At 47.8% G+C, this 23,113-nt stretch overlaps 1 protein-coding gene and 1 long non-coding RNA gene across 3 annotated transcripts; both read right to left on the bottom strand.

Moving 5' to 3' along the window:
- Nucleotides 1–2,374: 2,374 nt before the first annotated feature.
- LOC119977553 lies at nucleotides 2,375–6,823 on the bottom strand. 2 transcript variants are annotated; one of them, XR_005463218.1, is made up of 3 exons: nucleotides 6,508–6,823; nucleotides 3,162–3,403; nucleotides 2,375–2,874 (listed from the first exon to the last, which is right to left on the bottom strand). It is a non-coding gene; the product is annotated as an uncharacterized LOC119977553 (long non-coding RNA). The 2 variants fall into 2 exon arrangements; XR_005463217.1 differs by having other exon boundaries at nucleotides 2,375–3,403.
- Nucleotides 6,824–8,370: 1,547 nt separating this feature from the next.
- On the bottom strand, nucleotides 8,371–10,054 carry LOC119977552 (alpha-(1,3)-fucosyltransferase 4-like). Its single transcript, XM_038818624.1, has one exon. The coding sequence runs from the start codon at nucleotides 9,440–9,442 to the stop codon at nucleotides 8,414–8,416; it is 1,029 nt and encodes a 342-aa protein (XP_038674552.1). The 5' UTR covers nucleotides 9,443–10,054; the 3' UTR covers nucleotides 8,371–8,413.
- Between the last annotated feature and the right edge of the window lie 13,059 nt (nucleotides 10,055–23,113).

Here is a 23,113-nt window from a genome sequence, read left to right as displayed (position 1 = left end):
CTGGGTTTGTGTTGGGCTAGATTTCTATCCCCTTATTGTAAAATTCCACGAGAAGTCAAGTGTGATTTTCTTGCACCTACCTTGTTTTGTTCTTACAGTGGGATGGCATCACCCATCAGAACTCCAGCCAGAAGAGAATGGGTTTTATGCCCGGTGTACTGGCCAATCTTTGTCCCATAATCAACATCACACTCACAGATTACAGTCATTATCATGTTGCTATTAGTGGGAGTTTACTGTGCCAAATTGGCTGCCACATTTCCTACATCACAACAGTGACTACACTTCAAAAATACTCCATTGGTTGTAAAGTGCTTTTGAAATGTCTTGTGGTCATGACAGGTTATGTAAGTACATGTATTTCCTTTCGTTTTTGTTGTCCCTTCATCACCACTTGGTCAAAATCCTGGAACTCACTCCCGAGAATAAATTTTAAAAATACAGTTCTTCATGTGAGAGTCTATAGTCTAGAGGATGAGCATAGCAGAATATTCAACAGTGTGGGGGGTTAAAGCAGATTTTTACAGCTAAGCCCCTTCTTGTCTTCACCTACTGTCCATAGACTCCACAGAATTCCTACAGTGCAGAAGGAGGCCGTTCGGCCCATCGGTACTGCACTGACCCTCCCAAAGAGCACTCAACCTTGGCTCACTCATCCGTCCTATCCTAGTAACGCCGTGCAGTGACATGGCCAATCCACCTAACCTTTGGATCGTCAATGCAATTTGCAACAGGGATGGCAATATCTCCAGTAAATCTGGAATATAAAGCTAGTGTGAGTATTGGTGACCATGAAACTATCATCAATTGGCATAAATCCTATCCGGGTCATTAATATCCTTTTGGGAAGGAAATCTACCATCCTTACTTGGTTTGGCCTACGTGTGACTCCGGATCGACAGCAATGTGGTTAATTCTCAACTGTCCTCTGAAATTGCCGAGAAAACCATTCAGTTCAAGGGCACTTAGGGATGGGAAACAAATGCTGGCCTTGCAAGCAATGCCTACATCCCACGAAACAATAAAGAAAAAAACCAGGAACTGGAAACTCTGACCAATCTTTCTCCTTTCTATCCTGGGGCACCAAGACCAATCATGATCTCGTCAACACTGGAATTAGATTTAACACAGATCAGTTACTGTCCAGCTCAGTGAATCAGACATTTTAAATGTTTTGATCTCACCGATAAACTAACTAACGAATGCTGACTTAAAATGAAGTAAAACAGGAAAATACCTGATGTCACTGGAAACATAATGGGTGGGATTCTCCATTTCTGAGACTAAGTGTTGACGCTGGCACAGGATTCATGGACTTTCACAACAAACGAACTGGCACCTAACCTGGGACGATTCAGCGAATGTTGAGGGGCTAGCACCGGCACCACGCGGAACACAATCGATTCCAATGAAAAACAGTGTGCAATTCGCTGGGTCCGTGATTGACACTCAGGAGGCTGACAAGCTGCAGCCACATACACAACAAGATGGCACCGGTTGTGCTGGAGCGCACCCATACAACTGGATGGGTCGGCTGGGACCAGACAGCACCTGGGGGGGGGGACACCTTTACAACCTGTGGCCCCACGTTCACAGTTGGCTGTTAGCGGCTTGTGCAGCTCCATGGCTGCCTTTCTGGCTGCAGCAATGGTGCTCCGTGCCTGTCCACCTGACCCCACAGCTCACCTCCTGGCCACCCCCTACTTCTGACCCCGGTCCTGACAGAAGCCCCCCTGGGATGCGGAACACAAGTCAGCAAACTATGGCAATGTTGGACACTTTCAATCCCCCCTCTTTCTCCCTCAGCAGCCACGACGGCAGTTTCACGATTTGTAAAAGCACAAGTGAACCGCGCCGTCGGAAACTCGGTCCATCGGAGCTGGAGAATCGTGGAGGCCCCGAAGTATACCCGGTCTGGCCCACTAATGATATGAAAACGGTGCTATGCGTTCCAGATCGTTTTTATGCCATTGTCGATGTGTCAGAGAATTGCAATTTGTCATCAAATCGGCGATCGCTGCGTTTATGGCGTCGGAACCTATTCTCTGCCCAATTTTGTTTCCCAATTTCGGTGTCAGCCAATGGGGAATCCGCCCATTGTTTATTTAATATTTCAATCTACTTGAGTAATAAATAGAAAAGTATAAAATCTTACTTATTAAAACAAATATTTTCTTCAGCTAAAATAGTGATTTTTTTTCCACTGAAAGTTTCAGGACAAATATAACTAATATTTTTAAATTCTTTAATTGTATATTTGCACTTTGCAACAACAGCTTGAACACCGTAGAACCAATCAACTTTCTTTGGGAGCTATAAGTATTAAACTCCACAGCATTACACATGTCATAATAGATGTTATGAGACTGAACAGTGCTAGAAAGGGTATACTTTATTTTCTCAATTTCAATGCAACTTTATACAGTATACAGTAACACTAATGTGCTAATTTCATTCAGAATACTAGCTGGACAATAGTAAGATATGCATAGAAATAGTTCTGATCCCAGCTATTTTCCTGGTGATTTTCTTGAATTTTTCAGCCTGTTAGGCCAGATGTCCATTTAACTTTCAATAAAGTCTGCTTCAAAAGTCATGGCTGGAATTCTCCGACCATTGCGATTCACTTTTCCTGCCGGCAGCGAATCCCCGCCTGAGGGTTTCCTGGCAGTGTAGGATGGTTTCAATGGGAAATCCTATTGATGAGTGGCGGGAAGGTAGAATCCCACCGCCATCGAGAGCTGTGTCGTCGAGCAAGACGTGGCTGGGGAACTGGAGAATCTAGTCCATGTAGTATGCTGCTCACAGGCATTCTAGCATAGTTTTTTTTACACTGTATCACAGCATAGCATTTTGATTTGGCATTTTTTTTGTCTGTAGTGCAACAGAAGTAAATAAAATGGAAACTTATCACTGAGCTGTCTAAAGAATCACAGGTTTTCCTTCCTCTCATAAAAATTATAATGAAAACTATGGTGGAGTAATAATGTTTCTTAATGGTTGCTACAAAATGAATTTTAAAACCAGTGTTAAAACTGTCTTAAAGCTGCAGTTGATTAATATAGTGACAGTTGATTTTAAAAATATTTAAAAATATCTGTAAACCTTCATCCAATTTTAAAATAAACAAGACAATCATAATAATTAAGAGAACAACTCACTGTATAATGATGACCACCCGAAAAACATAGTGCAATATAGCCAGGTCATAAAAGCCTCAAGTCGGGCAGCACGGTGACACAGTGGTTAGCACTGCTGCCTCACGGCACTGAAACCCGAGTTCGATCCTGGCCCCGAGTCACTGTCTGTGTGGAGTTTGCACATTCTCCCCTTGTCTGCGTGGGTCTCACCCCCACAACCCAAAAATGTGCAGGGTGGGTGGATTGGCCACGCTAGATTGCCCCTGAATTGGAAAAAAAATAATTGGGTACTCTAAATTTATAGAGAAAAATAAATAAGTAAGTAAATGAAAGCCTCAAGCACACTCACATTGTAAGTCTTTAAAACTTAAGTTTCTCACTTGTTGTTACACCACTGGAATCTCATAGCTCAATCTGTTCACTACTCATTCCTCTGAGCAAAATATGGCCTGGACACATATCCTGCATTCCAGATGATGAGCATTGAAAAAGTAGGCAATACATTTCCCTTGTTATTGTTTCCTCACATCTGTCAAATACTTATTTAAAAACCTATTTGCCACATTGGTCTCGAGTTACAAACATTATTTCAAGATTAGCACTGTAGTTGCATTGAATAGCTGCTGTACCAATTCATTATTACTTCAGGATTACTATTTCAAATGAATCCTATCTGCATGCAGCTCACATGAAACTCCGGGGCGGCACAGTGGTTAGCACTGCTGCCTCACGACGCCGAGGACCCAGGTTTGATCTTGACCCGGGTCCCTGTCCGTGTGGAGTTTGCACATTCTCCCCATTTCTGTGTGGGTCTATCATAGAATTTACAGTGCAGAAGGAGGCCATTCGGCCCATTGAGTCTGCACCGGCTCTTGGAAAGAGCACCATACCGAAGGTCCACACCTCCACCCTATCCCCATAACCCAGCAACCCCACCCAACATTAAGGGCAATTTTGGACACCAAGGGCAATTTTAACATGGCCAGTCCACCTAACCTGCACATCTTTGGACTGCTCACACCCACAACCCAAGGATGTGCAGTATAGGTGAGTTGGCCATGTTAAATTGCCCCTTAATTGGAAAAAAAAAGAATTGGGCTAAATTTTTTAAAAGCTTACACAAAACATCATCTTAACAGCTGTCCTAAGTAAGACATTAATCTAAAGGCATTTTCCAGTGGGCGTGTCTAATCTAAAGTGCAGTTAGTTTACAAGATGCCAATAAATAACCGTGATAAATTACCTAAAATGAAATGACATTTAAAAGAAAGATCCAGAAGACAATTACTGACTTCAAAATTGGAAACAAAGCATTGAAATGGACTTTAGCACAAGTACTAAAAAGGCTTAATAAATCAAAGCAGTGCTAATTTTTTGTTAGTCACGGGAAAAAAATGAAAACAAAATGTTCTATCATGATTCTTGAATCTTATTATTCTCAAAGTGACTTTAAATAGTTGTAAACAAAATCATTACAGACTCTAAATGTGTTGCCACTTTGTTATGTTTGTACAGTTCCTTTACAATAAAAACGGTGTACGTGGCAGCTGGTTGAAGATTACCAGTCAGGCTCTTGTACAAACCACCTTCTGCTTTCTTACAACTTTGGTATAGACACAAATACATGTGTGTTGCTCACTCATACCTTACGGCAAGGGTGTAATAAATGATAGATCAGAAATTGCTAGTGTTATCCTTTTTGGTCACCATATCATACTATATTTGAGCTGTAAATTGCCAAAATGTTGATCTGACAACAATTTTGCAGCTGTGATCTATTGAATGCTGAATACAACCAAAGAGAAAACGCTGGAAAATCTCAGCAGGTCTGGCAGCATCTGGAGGGCGAGTAAAGAGCTATGTTTCGAGTCCAGATGACCCTTTGTCAAAGCCCTTCTATTCAGAAGTCTTACAACACCAGGTTAAAGTCCAGGTTTATTTGGAATCCTTGGCGGGATTCTCTCAGCCCATACCGGGCCAGAGAATCGCCGGGCAAGGCGTGAATCGCGCGACACTGCCCCGCCACTGGTCCGCTGATTGCCCGGAGAGAGGAGAATCGGCGCCATTAGCACCGGCTGAGGGGCGGTTTACGCAGCCCCCCCCCCCCCCCCCCAGCGATTCTCTGCCCGGGGTGGGCCGAGCGGCCGCAAAACAAATCCGAGTCCCGCCGGCGCCATCCGCATGTGGTCTTACCTGGCTGGACCTCGGCATGCATCCATCTGGAGACGGCCAGGTTGGGGGGGGGGGGGGGGGGGGGGGGGGGGGGAGTCTGACCCCGGGGGGAGGTCCGACCCTGGGGGGGCCCTCCACTGCGGCCTGGCCCTGTGATCGGGGCCTACCAATCGGCGGGCCAGCCTCTCGGGCTGGGGGCCTCTTTTGCTTCAAGCCGGCCCCTGTAGCCCTATGCCATGTTGCGTCAGGGCCGGCCCGGAGAAGGGAGCCACCGCGCATGCGCGTAACCTGCACCGGTCGGAGTGCGCATGCATAGACCCGCACTGCCCATATGACGCCGGCATCGGTAGCTGGAGCGGAGTGGGTCACTCTAGTGCCGTGCTGGCCTACTGAGGGGTTCGGAATCGATGCTCCCGAGGGCCTGTTGCACGACGGCGTTTACGACGGCGTCAACACTTAGCCTCAGGATCAGAGAATCCTGCTCACTAGCTTTCAGAGCGTAGCTTCTTCATCACACTCATCTGATGAAGGAGCTAGGCTCTGAAAGCTACTAATTCCAAATAAACCTGTTGGACTTTAACCTGGTGTTGTAAGTCTTCTTACTGTGCCCATCCCAGAACAACACTGGCATTTCCACATCATCTTATAAATGCATAATGGTTCATCTGTGTAAACCACTCATAGAAATGAATAAAGAAAATGAGCAAATGACAGTGAATTAGAGTCAAATTATAGACAGAGGAATTAGAGATGGAAAGAAAGAAGAGTGGATAAAAATACATTGAGAAAAGAGTCAAAGGGGAAAGTAATGAAATAATTATAACAAGCTAAAAATAGGATATTATAATGCAGTGTGTTTATGAATTGTTGTATTGAGAAAATAATGAGTGACGATCAGGGTTAAGTGTGTAAAATCTACAAACATTCTAGACCCATCCACATTGTCAGGAAGAACGAAACAACCAATAGGTACACATTGCACTAGTTTCATAAACAGTTTCCCAAAATGTTATTTCTTGACAGAAAACTATCCGATGTGCATTTGAACAAATGACCTTCTTCTGAGCGCAGAAACAGTTTTTCACCCTGAAAATGTTTCACCCATCCAACCACCAACAGGAGTGTGGATGACACAAGAAAGCTACCAAGACTGATAACAAGATTTCAGAATCTCTTGTAACAATTCACAACCTACTTGAATGAGATTCCACAGCTTCATTGGTCTCTTTATAGGCCTCCCTTGAGCGTCATATCAGGAACAAAATGTACATCATTAACATAGACTTCTATGAGTTAATGATCAGCCCTGATGGCTACAGTAGGAATTGTCTGTCATGTAAATTCATAAATTTCACAATCACATTACGTTCAATGGGAAGCATTACAGTGAGGGGAAACATTTACACAGAACATACAGTGCAGAAGGAGGCCATTCGGCCCATTGAGTCTGCAACGACCCACTTTAAGCCCTCATTTGCACCCTGCCCCCGTAACCCAATAACCCCTCCTAATATTTTTGGACACTAAGGGTAATTTAGCATGTCCAATCAACCTAACCTGCACATCTTTGGACTGTGAGAAGAAACTGGAAGAAACCCACGTAGACTTGGGAAGAACGTGCAGACTCCACAAGACAGTGACCTAGCAGGGAATCGAACCTGGGACCCTGGCGCTGTGAAGCCACAGTGCTAACCACTGTGCTACCATGCTGCCCACTGTGCTACTGTTCTGCCTTTAATTTAATGTCTATTGAAAGACTAAAGGCAGGGTTGTGCAAACTGTCCAGCAATTTGCAGAGAATTCAGAACTCGTGGTACATCTCTTTTACTCCAAGAATGTTTTGAAACGGGTGGCATGTGGCGGACAGGTTAGCATTGGGACTGCAGCGCTGAGGACCCGGGTTCAAAACCCGGCCCTGGGTCACTGGCTGTGTGGAGTTTGCACCCATGTCTGCGTGGATTTCACCCCCACAACCCAAAGATGTACAGGTTAGGTGGATTGGCCATGCTAAATTGCCCCTTAATTGGAAAAGAAAAATAATTGGCTATTCTAAATTTATAAAAATAAAGAATGTTTGGATATTTTGGGATTTAATAATATTAACTTATAGTTCTAATGACACATCTCAGCAATTTTGTAATGGAAGTTGCCGTGAAATGCCAGCTTTTCCTGGTTTACAGCAACAGTATGGCCAGGATATAACTGAAATGCAGGGCTGTTCATAAGTTTCCAAACAATGGTACCTCCAGGGTCTGGGAGTAGGGACGGGTGAAAACAAAATACTAACACCAATTTTTCAGCTTGTGTCAACTCTACACGGCAGCACGGTAGCACAGTGGGTAGCACTGTGCCTTCACAGCTCCAAAGTCCCAGGTTCGATTCCCAGCTTGGGTGACTGTCTGTGTGGAGTCTGTACATTCTCCCTGTGTCTGTGTGGGTTTCTTCCGGGTGCTCCGGTTTCCTCTCACAAGTCCTGAAAGACATGCTGTTAGGTGAATTGGATATTCAAAATTCTCCCTCCGTGTACCCGAACAGACGCCGGAATGTGGTGACTAGGGGCTTTTCACAGTAACTTCATTGCAGTGTTAATGTAAGCCTATTTGTGACAATAAATATTATATTATTATACACCAAAATAATATTGTTAGGAAACTTAAACAAGATGGAAGGGAAGAGACTTTGCCTGAGGATTTTGCCCTACACTTTTTGCTCTAGAATGGAGCGAGTTCATTCAACCCTGGACCCCACTATGTACAAAATGAGCAAGACTGTATTGTAGCCAGGATGATATCCATTTAGCAGTTTTAGTAAACAGGTTTCAAGATCCTTTTCGGAGATGGAGTTATGTATTTGGATAAACCATAACTTGCTAGAATCAAAATACAACATTTTAGGATTATTGCTTTAAAAATCATATTTAAAAATAAATGACTATTGTCCTTGTGATTAACCCTCAGGCACATCATTGCCCCTGTAAGTGTAATTCTGTAGTTTCACACATCCATTCCAGTAACAGACTGGATAACCTGAAGGGATTAGTCAAGTCATCTGCAGGTTACTTTTATTTCCAGGTTATTTTTTATTAGCAGAAATATGCAGCTTCACTGGAACCAGCTGGCCAGATTTGAAATGAATTTGTAATTAGCCCGAGCTTTTTTGACAGCCTCGCATACTTTGCAGTAGGGCTCCTCCCAAAACTTTGTCAGATGCACATTGTAACGTTTTTGCCAATCGAAATATTTTCGATAGCTCCTTTCGCTTTTGTCTAAAAACATCATGTGCTGGGCCAGCTTTTTGGGGGTCGAGAAATCATCCACATGGATAAAAGAATCGGCCGGTAAATACTGTTCATAGTTAGCCCTGCTGGGTCCGAGGACGATGGGCACAGTACTGGACATAAGGGCATTTCTCCAGAGTTTTTCAGTAATGTAATCCACGTGTTGCGAATTTTCGAAAGCCAGATAAAATTTATAAGGCGATATGGTCAGGACAATGCTGTCATTCTGCAACTGTTGGTGAAATTTCCCATACACGTGTATGTCCACATACCTACGGAGTTGGTGGTAATATTTAACCCGTACATGGTCCTCATTCCAGTGGCTGATGACCCAAGCCACCAGGTTAGACTTGTTGGGCAGCACTACCTTCCCCTCTGTGCTTTTTCTGGGGTAGAGGTATCCATAAGGAATGAAGATGTCAGACCCTCGCTTGTAAGACATGGTCCAGTTAAAAACCCCATTCAGCACTTCCAGACCCGAAGAGTGAGTGGGAGACTCGAAATTCATCCAGACCCACCTCTGCCCAGCGGGTCTCCGTTCTGCTGGAAGCTGGCTGACATCCCCCCCCAGGTCTCGGTGATGTATGATCACAGCCTGTGAAAGCGGGTACAGTTGTCGGTTTGTTGTCAATCGGCAGCCCTTGATATTGTACAGAGTGTCACAATCTTTGACCTGGGTCTTCCTGCCGAACGGATACCACCAGATGAGCACAGTCACGGCCGGAACCGGTCTCCTGTTCTGTAAAGGATGTGGGGGGTTGACCTGAGGAAGCTCTTGCACTAACCTGTAAAGGCTTAGCAGGATAGCCACGAAACTAACCAAAGCAAGCCGTAGGCACAAACGTCGCCGCATAATTCATGCACATCGCCTCAATCCCTGGAGCCACTCTCGGTGAACAGAGCGAATGGCGAGAGGCTGAGAGATTGAGCGGTGAGCATTACTTTAACGCCAGAAGGCGCGCTTTCAGCGGCCTTTGCTGCTCCCAGCTTCCAGCGACGCCCACTCAGTCCAAGCAGGGGATTCACAGCAAGCTCATCATTGCCACACACTTCCCTTTCACTCTTACTCCTCGCAGCCACACACTGACGTGGCACAACTTGGAGAAGCAGGCGCCGGGGAAGGGGGAGGCTCGTCGCCATTGAACAAAGACTTGTTTTCATGATTTTATCCAGAGGTGGTTTCCACATCACGCGCCGGATGGTTCCCTCATTGCAGGTTCGCATCATTCACGCTCCATTGGATGTCGACATCGGTTCACATAAACTGTATGAGTGCACACTGTAATGTGCCAGGATCCTGTCCCACCACCACATTAAACCACAGCGACAAGCGAAACGTTCAAAGTTCACCACAGTCAGGAAAGGTCAAACTTTTAAACGTGCACTTTCTATTTCGTTACACGCATGTAATTAGTTGATTTAGCAAACTATCCTGTGACATTACTACCCAATTATGCACATTTTCCCCAGGTTTTCGAGCTTTATTCTAACTACCAAAGTACATTTAATCCGATTGGGGAGGAAAACACAACTCTTCAACATTCAAAACACGCTCACTCCAAATAAACTACACGCCGCGGTTCAATATGCTACTGCTGCTCAGTGAACCACACCGAAATCCGACAGACAGCAGGACCAAACTGTCCACACCAACACCACTGCCAGTATATATCCCTGATGTGGAGATGCCGGCGTTGGACTGGGGTGAGCACAGTAAGAAGTCTTACAACACCAGGTTAAAGTCCAACAGGTTTGTTTCAAACACGAGCTTTCGGAGCACGGCTCCTTCACCTGATTCACCTGAAGAAGGAGCCGTGCTCCGAAAGCTCGTGTTTGAAACAAACCTGTTGGACTTTAACCTGGTGTTGTAAGACTTCTTACAGTATATATCCCCATCACTCTCAAGGTGCCCACCCTGTCGGTTAAGCACGTCAGCAGCTGTTTTGGGGGTGATGTGAGTCTCCTGGGAAATCCGCAAGGAGGCCGGCAGGGCACATGCACATCATTTAGCACTCACAACATTGGTGAGGCCTGCACGGTAGGGTGAACAAGCATATTGATTTGATGTGAACAGTGTCATTTTGAAGCACACTTATCCAACTAATGTCCACTTTTAACAGGGCACTGCTGGACACATGTTCAGCATGTTGTCAATTCCCACCGGAGACGCCAATAATGTTGCCCTTTTTAACTGGATACTGATATGACAATTATTAATGATGATATTGCTTTTCAGAGTTGCCAGGTATCAAATAATACCACCACAAGGTTTTACCGGATAGCGATCAAAGACCAAGCAACCAGTTAGTTCAAGTTCAATGATAGTTTATTTACACACAAGAATTACTTCGACATGCAACATAAAACACTACAAGCTAAATTACATCTAACACTACAACAACCTGTACTTAACTTCAGGCATCCGGATTTATGCAGAGGAACAAGGCCTTTGTTCGGATCTTGCGTGGCTGGGTCTGGAGAAGTGACCTTGTTTCTGCTGGGCTCATCCGTCTGGTAGTGATCGTTGGTCTTGAACTTGTCTTCTGGTCATGATGCTACACTTGGTTTTCAGATAGATCGGGGCCAAGAGAGACCGAGCGTCGGGGCCAAGAGAGAATGAACACATGGCAGTGTCTCTCTTTATCCTTCTGGGGTTTTGCGCTCTTTTGACTGGTCCTTAGCTTTGGACCCAATAATTCGGCAGGCTTCGATTACGGCCTTTGATTTTGGCCAATAAAGGGGCGGGTGCCTTGATGGTGGGGCGTGTCCTCAGCGGTCATTGACCTTGACTTTTTGGGCTCCCTGAGCAAAGGGAGTGCCGCCGATGAGTCTGTTTCTGTATCTGTTACCTGAGTACAGGTCTTTTGTTCTGGAGAAATGGGCCATTAGAATGCAAAGTAGCTGGAGGTTTTGATAGCGTCTAGTTATCTGAGTTGCCAATATACATAAGCTCTGAGCATCTGAGTCCTGGGTTGACCATATTTCCCATGGTCCTTTGCAGGTGGCCATATTTCCTGGGATCCTTTGTAAGTGGCCATCCCAGATGGCTACAAGCAGCAGAAGGAGCTGCCATCAATGCAATTTAAAGGAATCACCAATAGCTTCCAACTTGGCTATTACTTAAATTCTACAAGTGTTTGGTGTTTACTTTAGTTGCTCAAGGTTGCTAACATCTACAGAAGGTAGTGTGACATATCGGACCTGTTTAGCTCAGTGGGCTAGACAGCTGGTTTGTAATGCAGAACAAAGCCAGCAGTGCGGGTTCAATTCCCGTACCGGCTTACCCGAACAGGTGCCAGAATGTGGCGACTAGGGGGTTTTCACAGTAACTTCATACTTGTGACAATAAAAGATCATCATTATCTACTGGAAAATTTCTTTTTGCTAACTTCAAGGCTTCTGCGCAAACCAGTTTCTCTCAAAGATGAGTTCACTGGCAGGCATTTCCCTGGGAATACAGGATGAATTCAAGAATGAACTGAGGTCACACAGAGCAGGATAAACTGCTGGAAGAAGAAGGGGATGTAATCTCCTCTTTGTAGGAGATTACAATTTTCAGGGTGTTCAAGCATCAATTCTCCTTCCTGAAATTCAGCCAGGAACAATTCAGTCTTCAGTCAGGATCTGTTCACCGAGAACTGCCATCTGCTACAACCAGAGTAGGGCAAAGGACATTGGCAGTGGCTGTGAGGGTGGCTACGGCGATGAACTTGTATATGCTTGGCTCCTCCTCAGCTGGAGGTGAAGATATTTGCAGTTTGCCATCCATTGTTGTGTAAGAGAGGTAACGGAAGCTTTCAAGCATGTGGCTTCACTTGTTTTATAGACGACCCATGGTGCAGAGTGCCACCGAGTGCATATCTTGTGGGTGTCACATGTCATTCTGCCACTTGAATCAAAATGGGTTGCACTCCCTCAACATCTAGCTGGTGTGTGACTATAAACAACAAATCATGCTGGACATTGTCTCGTATTCTGGCAGCAGTCATGTGGCAGTCACCATATAAATTAAAGGGTAGCCACTGGATCACAAGAGTTATCTGCTGACAACATAGCTGATAACTGCAGTGCGCAACCCATGCGCATGTGCACAGCATACATACAAAGAAAGCCATGCTGACATACAAAATGCAATTGAGCAGAACTTTGGCAGGTTGAAACAATGCTTCATCTACCTGATCTGTTCTGAAGGAGCAATGTAGTTCTTGGCATGGTGGGCATCACGATTCATCGTGATCTGCATCATTGCTTTACCATGATGAGGGACATCCCTTGCCACAAACTATACGGCCAGCAATTGAGCAGCAGGAGCATGAGGAGAGGAAGTAAGGAAACGAGAAAGAAGAGGATCAGAGAACACCAACAGCAGGGGCTGTCCATGCAGAAATACGCAGGGAACACAAAGTTGGCATACTGCCTGCTTTGCAATCTGCAGTCCCAGCTTAATCACAGATAGCGATCCACACACCTGTTTTCGAGGGCTATCAAATGTGGCCAATACCATTTCAGGATTTTAATATGGTTTAGCAGAATTTGTTATGTATTCATTAATTATATAATGACTATAACACTTAAGCTGATCTTTTCTACTTCATGCAAGGAAAGCAAATTCTGTAAATAAGAATTCAAGTTCAAACTAATTCAATAATGCATCTTGCCTGTGGAGACATTTTAAGCTCTCTCACTTTTGGATTAAGGTATTTGAATGGACAATAAATCTGTGTGGTAAAAGATTAATTGAATTATTAATTATATTCAAGACATTTAAAAAAAAATTTCCCCTTCCCATTCCCCGCATTGCTATCTCTGAACTTTTTGCTGCTTTGTAAAACTGAAGATCTTTTTACCTGAAACAAATCACCCAGATCATTAATTTAAAAAAAATAATGAGACTTGAACATAGAACATAGAACATACAGTGCAGAAGGAGGCCATTCAGCCCATCACATCTGCACCGACCCACTTAAGCCCTCACTTCCACCCTATCCCAGTAACCCAATAACCCCTCCCAACCTTTTTTAGACACAAAGGGCAATTTAACATGGCCAATCCACCTTCTCACCAGCTGTGTAGTTGTCTGTTGAAGGAAAAGGGGAAAATCAGCATCACATATATATTCTGCATTTCAGATTCCTCAAAAAGTCTTCAATTCCATTACTTAAGTTACATAATTCAGATGAAGACAGGACAGACGTAAAACTTAGAAGTCGACCTTGTCTTCTTTGTTCAGATTATGGTTTACCCTATGAGTTATTTTTCCTTTGATATTGATGACCACTTCATTTGAAGAGTACTTTCTGTCCATAAGGTCTCTGAGCACATTATAGTGGTGTAGGTGGCTAAACATAACACAGAATTTAATCATGCAGTTCCTGCTCCTCTGATGTAGCTAGCCAATTTACGACTGCAGAACAATGTAAGCCTGAAGTAGTTACTGGCATCTACCCAGCAATGTGGAAAATTGCCAGGTCTGTCCTGTACACAAGAACAGGACAAGTCTGCCAATTAGTGTCCTATCAGTCTACTCACCATCATCAACAAAGTGATAGAAGGTGTCATCAACAGTGCTATCAAGTGGCACTTACTCAGCAATAACCTGCTCACAGATGCTCAGTTTAGGTTCCACCAGGGTCACTCAGCTCCTGACCTCATTACAGCCTTGTTCAAACATGGGCAAAAGAGCTGAATGCCAGTGGTGAGAGAGACTGCCCTTGGCATCAAGGCAGCATTTGACTGAGTATGGCATCAAGGAGCCCAAGCTAAACTGGAGCCAATGGGAATCAGGGGCAAAATCTTTGCTGGTTGGAGTCATACCTGGCACAAAGGAAGGTGGTTCTGGTGGTCGATCATCTCAGCTCCAGGATATCGCTGCAGGAGTTCCTCAGGATAGTGTCCTCGGCCTAAGCATCTTCAGCTGCTTCATCAATGACCTCCTTTCCATCATAAGGTCAGAAGTGGGGATGTTAGCGGATGACTGCACAATGTTCAGCACCATTCGCAACTCCTCAGATAATGAAGCAGTCCATGTCCAAATGCAGACCTGGACAATATCCAGGCTTGGGCTGACAAGAGGCATGTTACATTCACACCACACAAGTGCCAGGCAATGACCATTTCCTACAAGAGAGGATCCAGCAACCGCCCCTTGATATTCAATGGCATTACTATTGCTGAATCCCCACAATCAACATCCTGGGGGGTTACCATTGATCAGAAACTGAACTGGACTAGCCACATTAATATTGTGGCTACCAGGGCATGTCACAGGCTAGGAATCCGAAGGTGAGTAACTCACCTCCTGATTCCCCCCAAGTCTGTCCACCATCAACTAGACACAAGTCAGGAGTGTAATGGAATACTCTCCATTAGCCTGGATGTGTGCAGCTCCAACAACACTCAGGAAGCTCAGCACCATCCAGGACAAAGCAACCTGCTTGATTGTTCCTGCTTCCACAAACATTCAACCCCTCCACCACCGACAAACAGTGGCAGCTGTGTGTACCATCTGCACGATGCACTGCAGTGACTCACCAAGGTTCCTTAGACAACACCTTCCAAACCTATGACCACTACCATCTAGAAGGACAAGAGCACCAGATTTCTGGGAACCCCACCACCTGGAGGTTCCCCTACAAGTCACTCACCATCCACGCTTGGAAATATATTGCCACTCCTTCACAGTCGTTGGAGCAACATCCTGGAGTTCCCCCCCAACAGCACAGTTGGTGTACCTACACCTCAAGGACTGCAGCGGTTCAAGAAGGCAACTCACCATCAGCTTCTGAAGGGCAACTAGAGATGGACAATAAATGCTGGCCTAACCAGGAGATCCCATAAATGAATTTAAAAAAAATACTTAACTGAGGACATTGAATACTGAATGTGCAGACTTCTGGTGGTGACATGTAGGTGGAGGCCGCAGGTTGGATGGCTCGTGCTAGAGCTTTTGTTTTTTTTCCCCTTTTCACCCAGATTAGGGGGGAAATTTTATGTGATTGATCTCTAGGAAGGTTGCCACAACTAAAGGATGTTGAAAAACCAGAAGAAAAATATGGGACAAAAAGGTATGAGTCATAGTCTGCCTGAGAGCTCGGGTTCGGTGCAGAGTTCAATGGGAGGAAAGATGGTGGGAGAAAGCTCGCCGGATGGGGCTACACCCATTACAGTAGATAAATTGGCTGAGGTGATAGCGGTGGAGTTTGAGCGGCAGTTCACCAAACATTTCAATTATGCCCTCGCTGAAGGAACTGGTGGACAATATGCTGGCCCTGAAAAATGAGGCTCTGGGAAAGACATCAACGGTGGTGTGGGAGTAAGGAGATGTGTTGCAGGGGGTGGAGAAGGCATTGTCATTCACTTCGATGGGCGGCATGGTAGCACAGTGGGTAGCAGTGTTGCTTCACAGATCCAGGGTCCCAGGTTCGATTCCCGGCTTGGGTCACTGTCTGTGTGGAGTCTGCATGCTCTCTCTGTGTCTGCATGTTTCCTCCAGATGCTCCGGCTTTCTCCCACAAATCCTTAAAGATGTGCTGTTAGGTGAATTGGATATTCTGAATTCTCCCTCTATGTAACCAAACAGGTGCCGGAATGTGGCGACTCAGGGCTTTTCACAGTAATTTCATTGCAGTGCTAATGTAAGCCTGCTTGTGACAAAAAAGATTATTATTAAAAGTTTTGGAGAGTGGATCAGAGAAACAACGAGCTGTGAGCCAAATTCAAGCACCTGGAGAACAGGTCACAAAAGCAGAATTTGTGGATCATGGGACCCTGAGGGGCTGGTGGGCCAGAGGCCAATCAAGTGTTTTGCAAAGATGTTTGCCAGGTTGTTGGGGGCTGAGAAAGATGAGCTGGATGGGGCTCACCGGATTCTCTGGCCGAAGCTGATGCGCTAACAATTGCACACAAAGACACAAATCGGTACAAGAGAGGCTTTACTACCGTGAGATGTTATTCCCTCGACTGCAGCTGTAGAATGGCAGCTCAGGAGAGCTCATGAATATTTATACTGCTCCCTGTGGGCAGAGCTAGCTGGCTGGGGCTAACCAACAAACCTGTAATACAGGTACTGTTGTACATCCCCTAATACAGGCACACACATATATATACAGTGGTGGATCACCACAACCATCCCCGTTAAGAATGAGTCCGGCGGGGGTGAAGTGAAACTATTATACATAAGCAGTGATTTATTTACGGGGGGGGGGGGGGGGGGAACAAAAAAATAAAGTGTCCATCTTGCAACCCGGTGCCCGTCATAGGTTGAGTGACCGGCGTCCTGACGGTACGTTGAGAGCGACGCAGCAGTGGTGGCGATGTCTGCACAGGCTGTGTCGGCATCGCCGGCATCGGTGGTGGCAGTGTTGGTGCTGGCCAGTGGCTGGACGACTCCGGGAGCATGCCAAAATCTTCCATGTCCTCTAGTGTGGGCAGGTGAACGAGGGATGGACCTGGTGGGGCTGATGTTGGGGGCGCCGGAGAAAAGGATGGTGGCGTGTGGGTGGGGAGGTGTGTGGGCGTGGGATCGGCACCCGAGGGAGACAGGTCCCTGAGCGAGACAGTATCCTGGCGGCCGTCGGGGAACTCCACGTAAGCATACTGGGGGTTCGCGTGGAGCAGGCATACCCTGTCCACCAGAGGGTCTGCCTTGTGGAGTCTGACATGCCTATGAAGTAGGACCGGCCCTGGAGCTGCGAGCCACGTCGGGAGCGACACCCCGGTGTAGACTTCCCAGGGAAGGTAAAAACAGGTTCAAGGGGTGTGTTGTTAGTCGCGGTGCACAGCAGTGACCGGATGGAGTGGAGTGCATCAGGGAGAACCTGCTGCCAGCGAACGGCTGGGAGGTTCCTGGACCATAGGGCCAGCTGGACGGCCCTCCATACCATCCCGTTCTCCCTCTCTACCTGCCCGTTTCCCCGGGGGTTGTAGCTGGTCGTCCTGCTGGAGGCGATACCCCTGCTGAGCAGGAACTGACGCAGCTCATCGCTCATGAATGAGGATCCCCTGTCACTGTGGATGTAGTCGGGGAAACCGAACAGAGCGAATATGGAATCGAGGGCCTTGTTGACCGTGGCAGACGTCATATCCGGGCATGGGATGGCGAAGGGGAACCTAGAGAATTCATCGACCACACTAAGGATGTAGGTGTTGCGGTCGGTGGAGGGGAGTAGCCCTTTGAAATCCACACTGAGGCGTTCAAAGGGTGGGACGCTTTCACCACGCGCGCACGGTCTGGCCGGTAGAAGTGCGGCTTGCACTCAGCACAGACCTGGCAGTCTCTGGTGACTGTCCGTACTTCCTCAACGGAGTAGGGCAGATTGCGGGCTTTGATTAGGTGGTACAACCGAGTGACCCCCGGATGGCAAAGGCTCTCGTGCAAGGCACGGAGCTGGTTCACTTGTGCGCTGGCACATGTACCTCGGGAAAGGGCATCTGGGGGCTCGTTGAGTTTGCCGGGGTGATACAAGATCTCGTAATTATAGGTGGAGAGCTTGATTCTCCACCGCAGGATTTTGTCGGTTTTGATCTTGCCCCGCTGCGTGTTGTTGAACATGAAGGCTACCGACCGTTGGTCAGTGAGGAGGGTGAACCACCTGCCGGCCAGGTAATGCCTCCAGTGCCGCACGGCCTCAACGATAGCCTGGGCCTCCTTTTCAACTGAGGAATGTCGAATTTCGGAGGCAGGGAGGGTGCGGGAAAAGAATGCCACGGGTCTGCCTGCCGGGTTTAGAGTGGTGGCAAGGGCGACATCTGAAGCGTCGCTCTCTACTTGGAAGGGCAGTGTCTCGTCTACTGCGTGCATACCGGCCTTGGCTATGTCTGAGCGAATACGGGCGAAGGCCTGTTGTGCCTCGGCCATGAGGGGAATTTGCGTGGACTGGATCAGTGGGCGGGCCTTGTCCGCGTATTGTGGGACCCACTGGGCGTAATAAGAAAAGAACCCCAGGCATCGTTTGAGAGCCTTGAGGCAATGGGGGAGGGGAAGCTCCATGAGGGGGCACATGCGGTAGGGATCGGGCCCCAGTAGTCCATTTTGGACTACGTAGCCGAGGATGGCTAAGCGGTCTGTGCTGAATGCGCACTTCTTGTTATAAGTGAGGTTGAGGAGAGATGCGGTGTGGAGAAATTTGTCAAGGTTGGCGTCATGGTCCTGCTGGTAGCGGCCGCAGATGGTGACATTGTCTAAGTACGGAAAGGTGGTCCGCAGTCCGTACCGGTCAACCATTCGGTCCATTTCTCGTTGAAATACCGAGACCCCATTAGTGACGCCGAAGAGAACCCTAAGAAATTGAAAGAGCCAACCGTCCGCCTCGAAGGCAGTGTAGGGACGGTCCGATTTACGGATGGGGAGCTGGTGGTAGGCGGATTTCAGGTCAATTGTTGAGAAGACCCGGTACTGTGCAATCTGATTGACCATATCAGATATGCGAGGGAGGGGGTACGCGCCGAGCTGTGTGTACCGGTTGATGGTCTGGCTGTAGTCCACGACCATCCTGTGTTTCTCCCCAGTTTTAACCACCATTACTTGGACTCTCCAGGGACTGTTGCTGGCCTCGATAATACCCTCCCGAAGCAGCCGCTGGACTTCGGACCTGATGAAGGTCGTGTCCTGGGTGCTGTACCGTCTGCTCCTGGTGGCGACGGGCTTGCAATCTGCAGTCCGATTGGCAAAGAGGGAGGGAGGGTCAACCTTGAGGGTCATGAGGCCGCAAATGGTGAGTGGGGAAAGGGGTCCGCCGAATTTGAGGATGAGGCTCTGGCGGTTACATTGGAAGTCCAGGCCCAGTAAAAGTGTCGCACAGAGGTTGGGGAGAACGTACAGGCGGAAACGGCTGAATTCAATGCCCTGTACGGTGAGTTTAACCAGACAGAAGCCCCGGATCGGTACAGAGTGGGATCCGGAGGACAGGGAGATCCGCTGATTGGCGGGATGGACCGCGAGGGAGCAGCGCCTTACCCAGATGAATGAAGCTATCGGTGCTCCCAGAGTCAAGTAGACAGGAGGTCGCGCGGCCGTTGATGAGCACCTTCGTTGAAGTGGTAGCCAGGTTGCGAGGACGGGATTGGTCGAGTGTCATGGAGGCGAGTAGCGGGCGATCGACAGAAGAGTCCGAAGAGTCCGATGAGTAGCGGCAGCGACCCGGGTCCCGTGGTCCAGTCCCGAGGGGAGGACAAAATGGCGGCATCCGAAGTACCTGCGGGGAAGAAGGTGGCGGCGCCCATGCAGCGCACGTTGTGGGGGTGGGGCAAGATGGCGGCGACCATGGAGCGCTGGTGGCGGGGGTAGGGGCGGGGCAAGGTGGCGGCGCCCACTGATCGCACGTGGAGTCGGGGGAGGAAGATGGCGGCGCCCACTGGTCGCACATGGCCCCGGAGCAGCGGACGGCGGGGCCCATTGCGCGATCGGCTGGGGAGAGAGGGAGAGGTCGGGCGCGATAACGGCAACTGCGCGGGCCTGACACACCACTGCAAAGTGGCCTTTCTTGCCACAGGATTTGCAGGTCACGACGCGGGCCGGGCAGCGCTGGCGGGGGTGCTTCTGCTGGCCACAGAAGTAGCAGCGGGGACCCCCAGGGTGCGCGGTGTGGCGAGTAGCGCAGGCATACTGCGCGGGAGCGGCCCCAATTGGGGGGGGGGGGGTCAGTTGCAGGGTCCACGAGGGGTAGGATGGGTGGGCCGTGTGGTAGGATGGGTGGGATTGCACATTACGGGAAGCGACCATCATAGAGAGCGCTAAAGTCTTTGTCGCTGCTAGATCGAGCGCAGCCCCTTCCAGCAGTCGTTGCCAGATGTGTGCAGAGCTAGCCGGCAGGGGCTACCGACAAACCTGTAAAACAGGTACTGTTGTACATCCCCTAATACAGGCACACACATATATATACAGCGATGGATCACCACAGAATCCAAAGGCGATAGAATCACCAAGAGCTGTGATAGTCTGCTTTCATAGCTCCCAGGTGAAGGAGAAAGTGCTAAGATGGGCAAAGCACAATCGAGAGGTGAGGTGGGAAGGTGTTCGTATTCATCTGTACCAGGATCTCACGGCGGACCTGGCAACGCAGCGGGCAGCCTTTGGTAGGGTGAAGGCAGTATGGTACAAGAGTGGTGTAGTCTACCCAGCGAAGTTAGTTACACACAACTTCAGGCAATTACTGCGAGACGGCGGAGGAGGCATTTGTGAAGGATGCAGCACTGGGATTGAACTGAGTTTGGACTTTGTTTTTCTTCATGTTGTGGTTGGGAGAGGTTTTGGGACATTGGGATAATATGTTGGGACTTGTTTCTCTTTGACCCGGGGGGTTTATTATGTTGGATTGTTTGGAAGGGCTGGGTGTGGTGGGGCCTTTATGTTGGTTTTTCGGTATTGGGCATGTGGAGGCTAGCAAACGTAAGTTTGCGAGCGAACGGGAGCGAGGTGGGGGGAGAAACCGCGGCAACCTGTGTGGACAGATTTATGGTGGAGGATATAATAGGGCCATTGAGGAGACGTTGGGCTTCCTCAGTTTATAAGCTGAATCTGGAGAAGAGCAAGTGTTTTTTGGTGTCTTCTCTGTGGACGGGAGCTGCTTTGAGGGGGGAGGGTTGCCATTTCGAGTGGTGACTACCCACTTTAGGTATTTGGGGTGCAGGTAGCTTGAGACCCCCTCCCTGCTCTGTAAATTGAATTTCACGAGCCTGGTGGATAGGGCCAAAGCGGATTTTCTGAGATGGGACAGCCTCCCCCTATCGTTGGTAGGGATGCTTTTGCCCAAAACGTTCTTTATGGGGGTGGAATGTTGATTTTGTCGTTTGTCTGGGCAGGTAAGGTTGCACAGATTCAGAAGACGGTGCTTCAGAGAAGGTGGCAGTCAGGGGGACTGGCTTTTCTGAACCTGATGCATTATTATTGGGCAACAAACACTGAGAAGGTGCAGAGTTGGAATAGGGAGATGGAGGCTATATGGGTGAAGATGGAGGCAGGCTCTTGTAAGGGGTCAGGGTTGTGGGTGCTGGTAATGGCACTATTCCCATTTGCCAAAGGAACATATTCGGAGGATCCGGTTGTGGTGGCCATGTTGGACATACGGAGGCAATTTTGGCAACACTTTAGATTACGGGTGGGGTTGAACTTGATGCCGAACCGAGGGAATCATGGGTTTAAGCTGGGGAGGCTGGATGCCAGGATTCGGGTATGGGAGGAGCGGGGGTTGATGCAAATGATGGACTTATTTCCAGAAAGGCAATTCGCGAGTTTGAAGGAGCTGATGGGGAGGTTTAGGATTCCATGGGGATGGGGGGGGGGCTTTAGATTTATGAAAGTATGGGATTACGCCAAGAAGTTTTCCCCTACTTTTCCGGTGGCACTGCTCTCCCCGTTGCTGGAGGGGGTGCTATCGGTGATGGGGCTGAAGGGGAGTGTCAATCCGGTGATCCACAGGCGGATTTTGGAGGAGGCCATGACGTTGTTGGAGGGGGCTAAGGCTAAGTGGGAGGAGGAGCTGGGGATGGTGCTCGAGGAGGGATTGTGGTGTGAGGTGCTGCGGAGGGTGAATGCCTCAACCTCGTTTGCGAGGCTGAGGTTGATACAGCTAAAGGTGATACACAGAGCACACTTAACAAAGTTGAGAATGAGCCGGTTGTTTGAAGGGGTGGAGGACATTTGTGAGTGGTGTGGGAGGGGTTCAGCCAATCACGTGGACGTGTTCTGGTCCTGCCGTAAGTTGGAGAAATTCTGGGAGTCTACTTTCAGCATCATGTTGCCGTCCTGCATGTGGATTTGGAGCCTAGTCCCCTGGGGGCTATATTCGAGGTGTCGGACTTGCCGGAGCTGCAGGTGGGAGCGGGGGCGGATGTTTTAGCCTTCACCTCACTGATTGCTCACAGGTGGGTCCTGTTGGGCGAGGGGCCAGCTTCATCACCCTGTGCCTCAGTATGGCTAGGGGACTTGATGGAGTTCCCGTGCATGGAGAAGGTTAGGTTCATTTTGAGGAGGGCGAGTGAGGGGTTCCTCAAGTGATGGGGTCTGTTTATGTTACACTTTAAAGAGCTGGTTACCTTCAGCTGCTGTGGGGCGGAGTGGGGAGGACATGTGCTTTGAGTTACTGGGCTGTTGAAGGGTGGGGGGGTGTTTGGGTTTTTTGTTTGGTTGTTTTTCTTTGTTGTGTTGTCTGTTTAAAATGTTAAAAATTGAATAAAAATATATATTTTTAAAAAGAATTGTCACAGGAATTTCATAGTTGTTTAGTTTGCTGACCATTTGTCATCTGTTGGTAGGTCGCAAAGCTGAAAGTATAACTCATCATTGAGTCACTTGCAGCAAATAAATTCATCTTGATAGTGAGCCTTTTACTGGTGCTTTATATGACTAAAGATGGAATACTGTATTGCCATTATTGTCCCAGGTAAAAATCAATTAATTCAGAAATAATAATCCCTGGTAGCATGATATACTATTATACCAGTTTGTAAGGTTACTGCACTTTCGATGCAAGTCACAAAGCTACAATATCTAAGGCTACGAATTTGTTGCCTAATCCAGGGAACAACA

Source organism: Scyliorhinus canicula, chromosome 14 (genome assembly GCF_902713615.1).
Source record: "Scyliorhinus canicula chromosome 14, sScyCan1.1, whole genome shotgun sequence".
Lineage (NCBI taxonomy): Eukaryota > Metazoa > Chordata > Chondrichthyes > Carcharhiniformes > Scyliorhinidae > Scyliorhinus > Scyliorhinus canicula.
This window is presented reverse-complemented; position numbering and strand designations above follow the sequence as displayed.

Bases quoted from the DNA above. Each gene is read 5' to 3' on its own strand.
- LOC119977552 (XM_038818624.1), bottom strand. From the start codon at position 9,442: ATGCGGCGACGTTTGTGCCTACGGCTTGCTTTGGTTAGTTTCGTGGCT.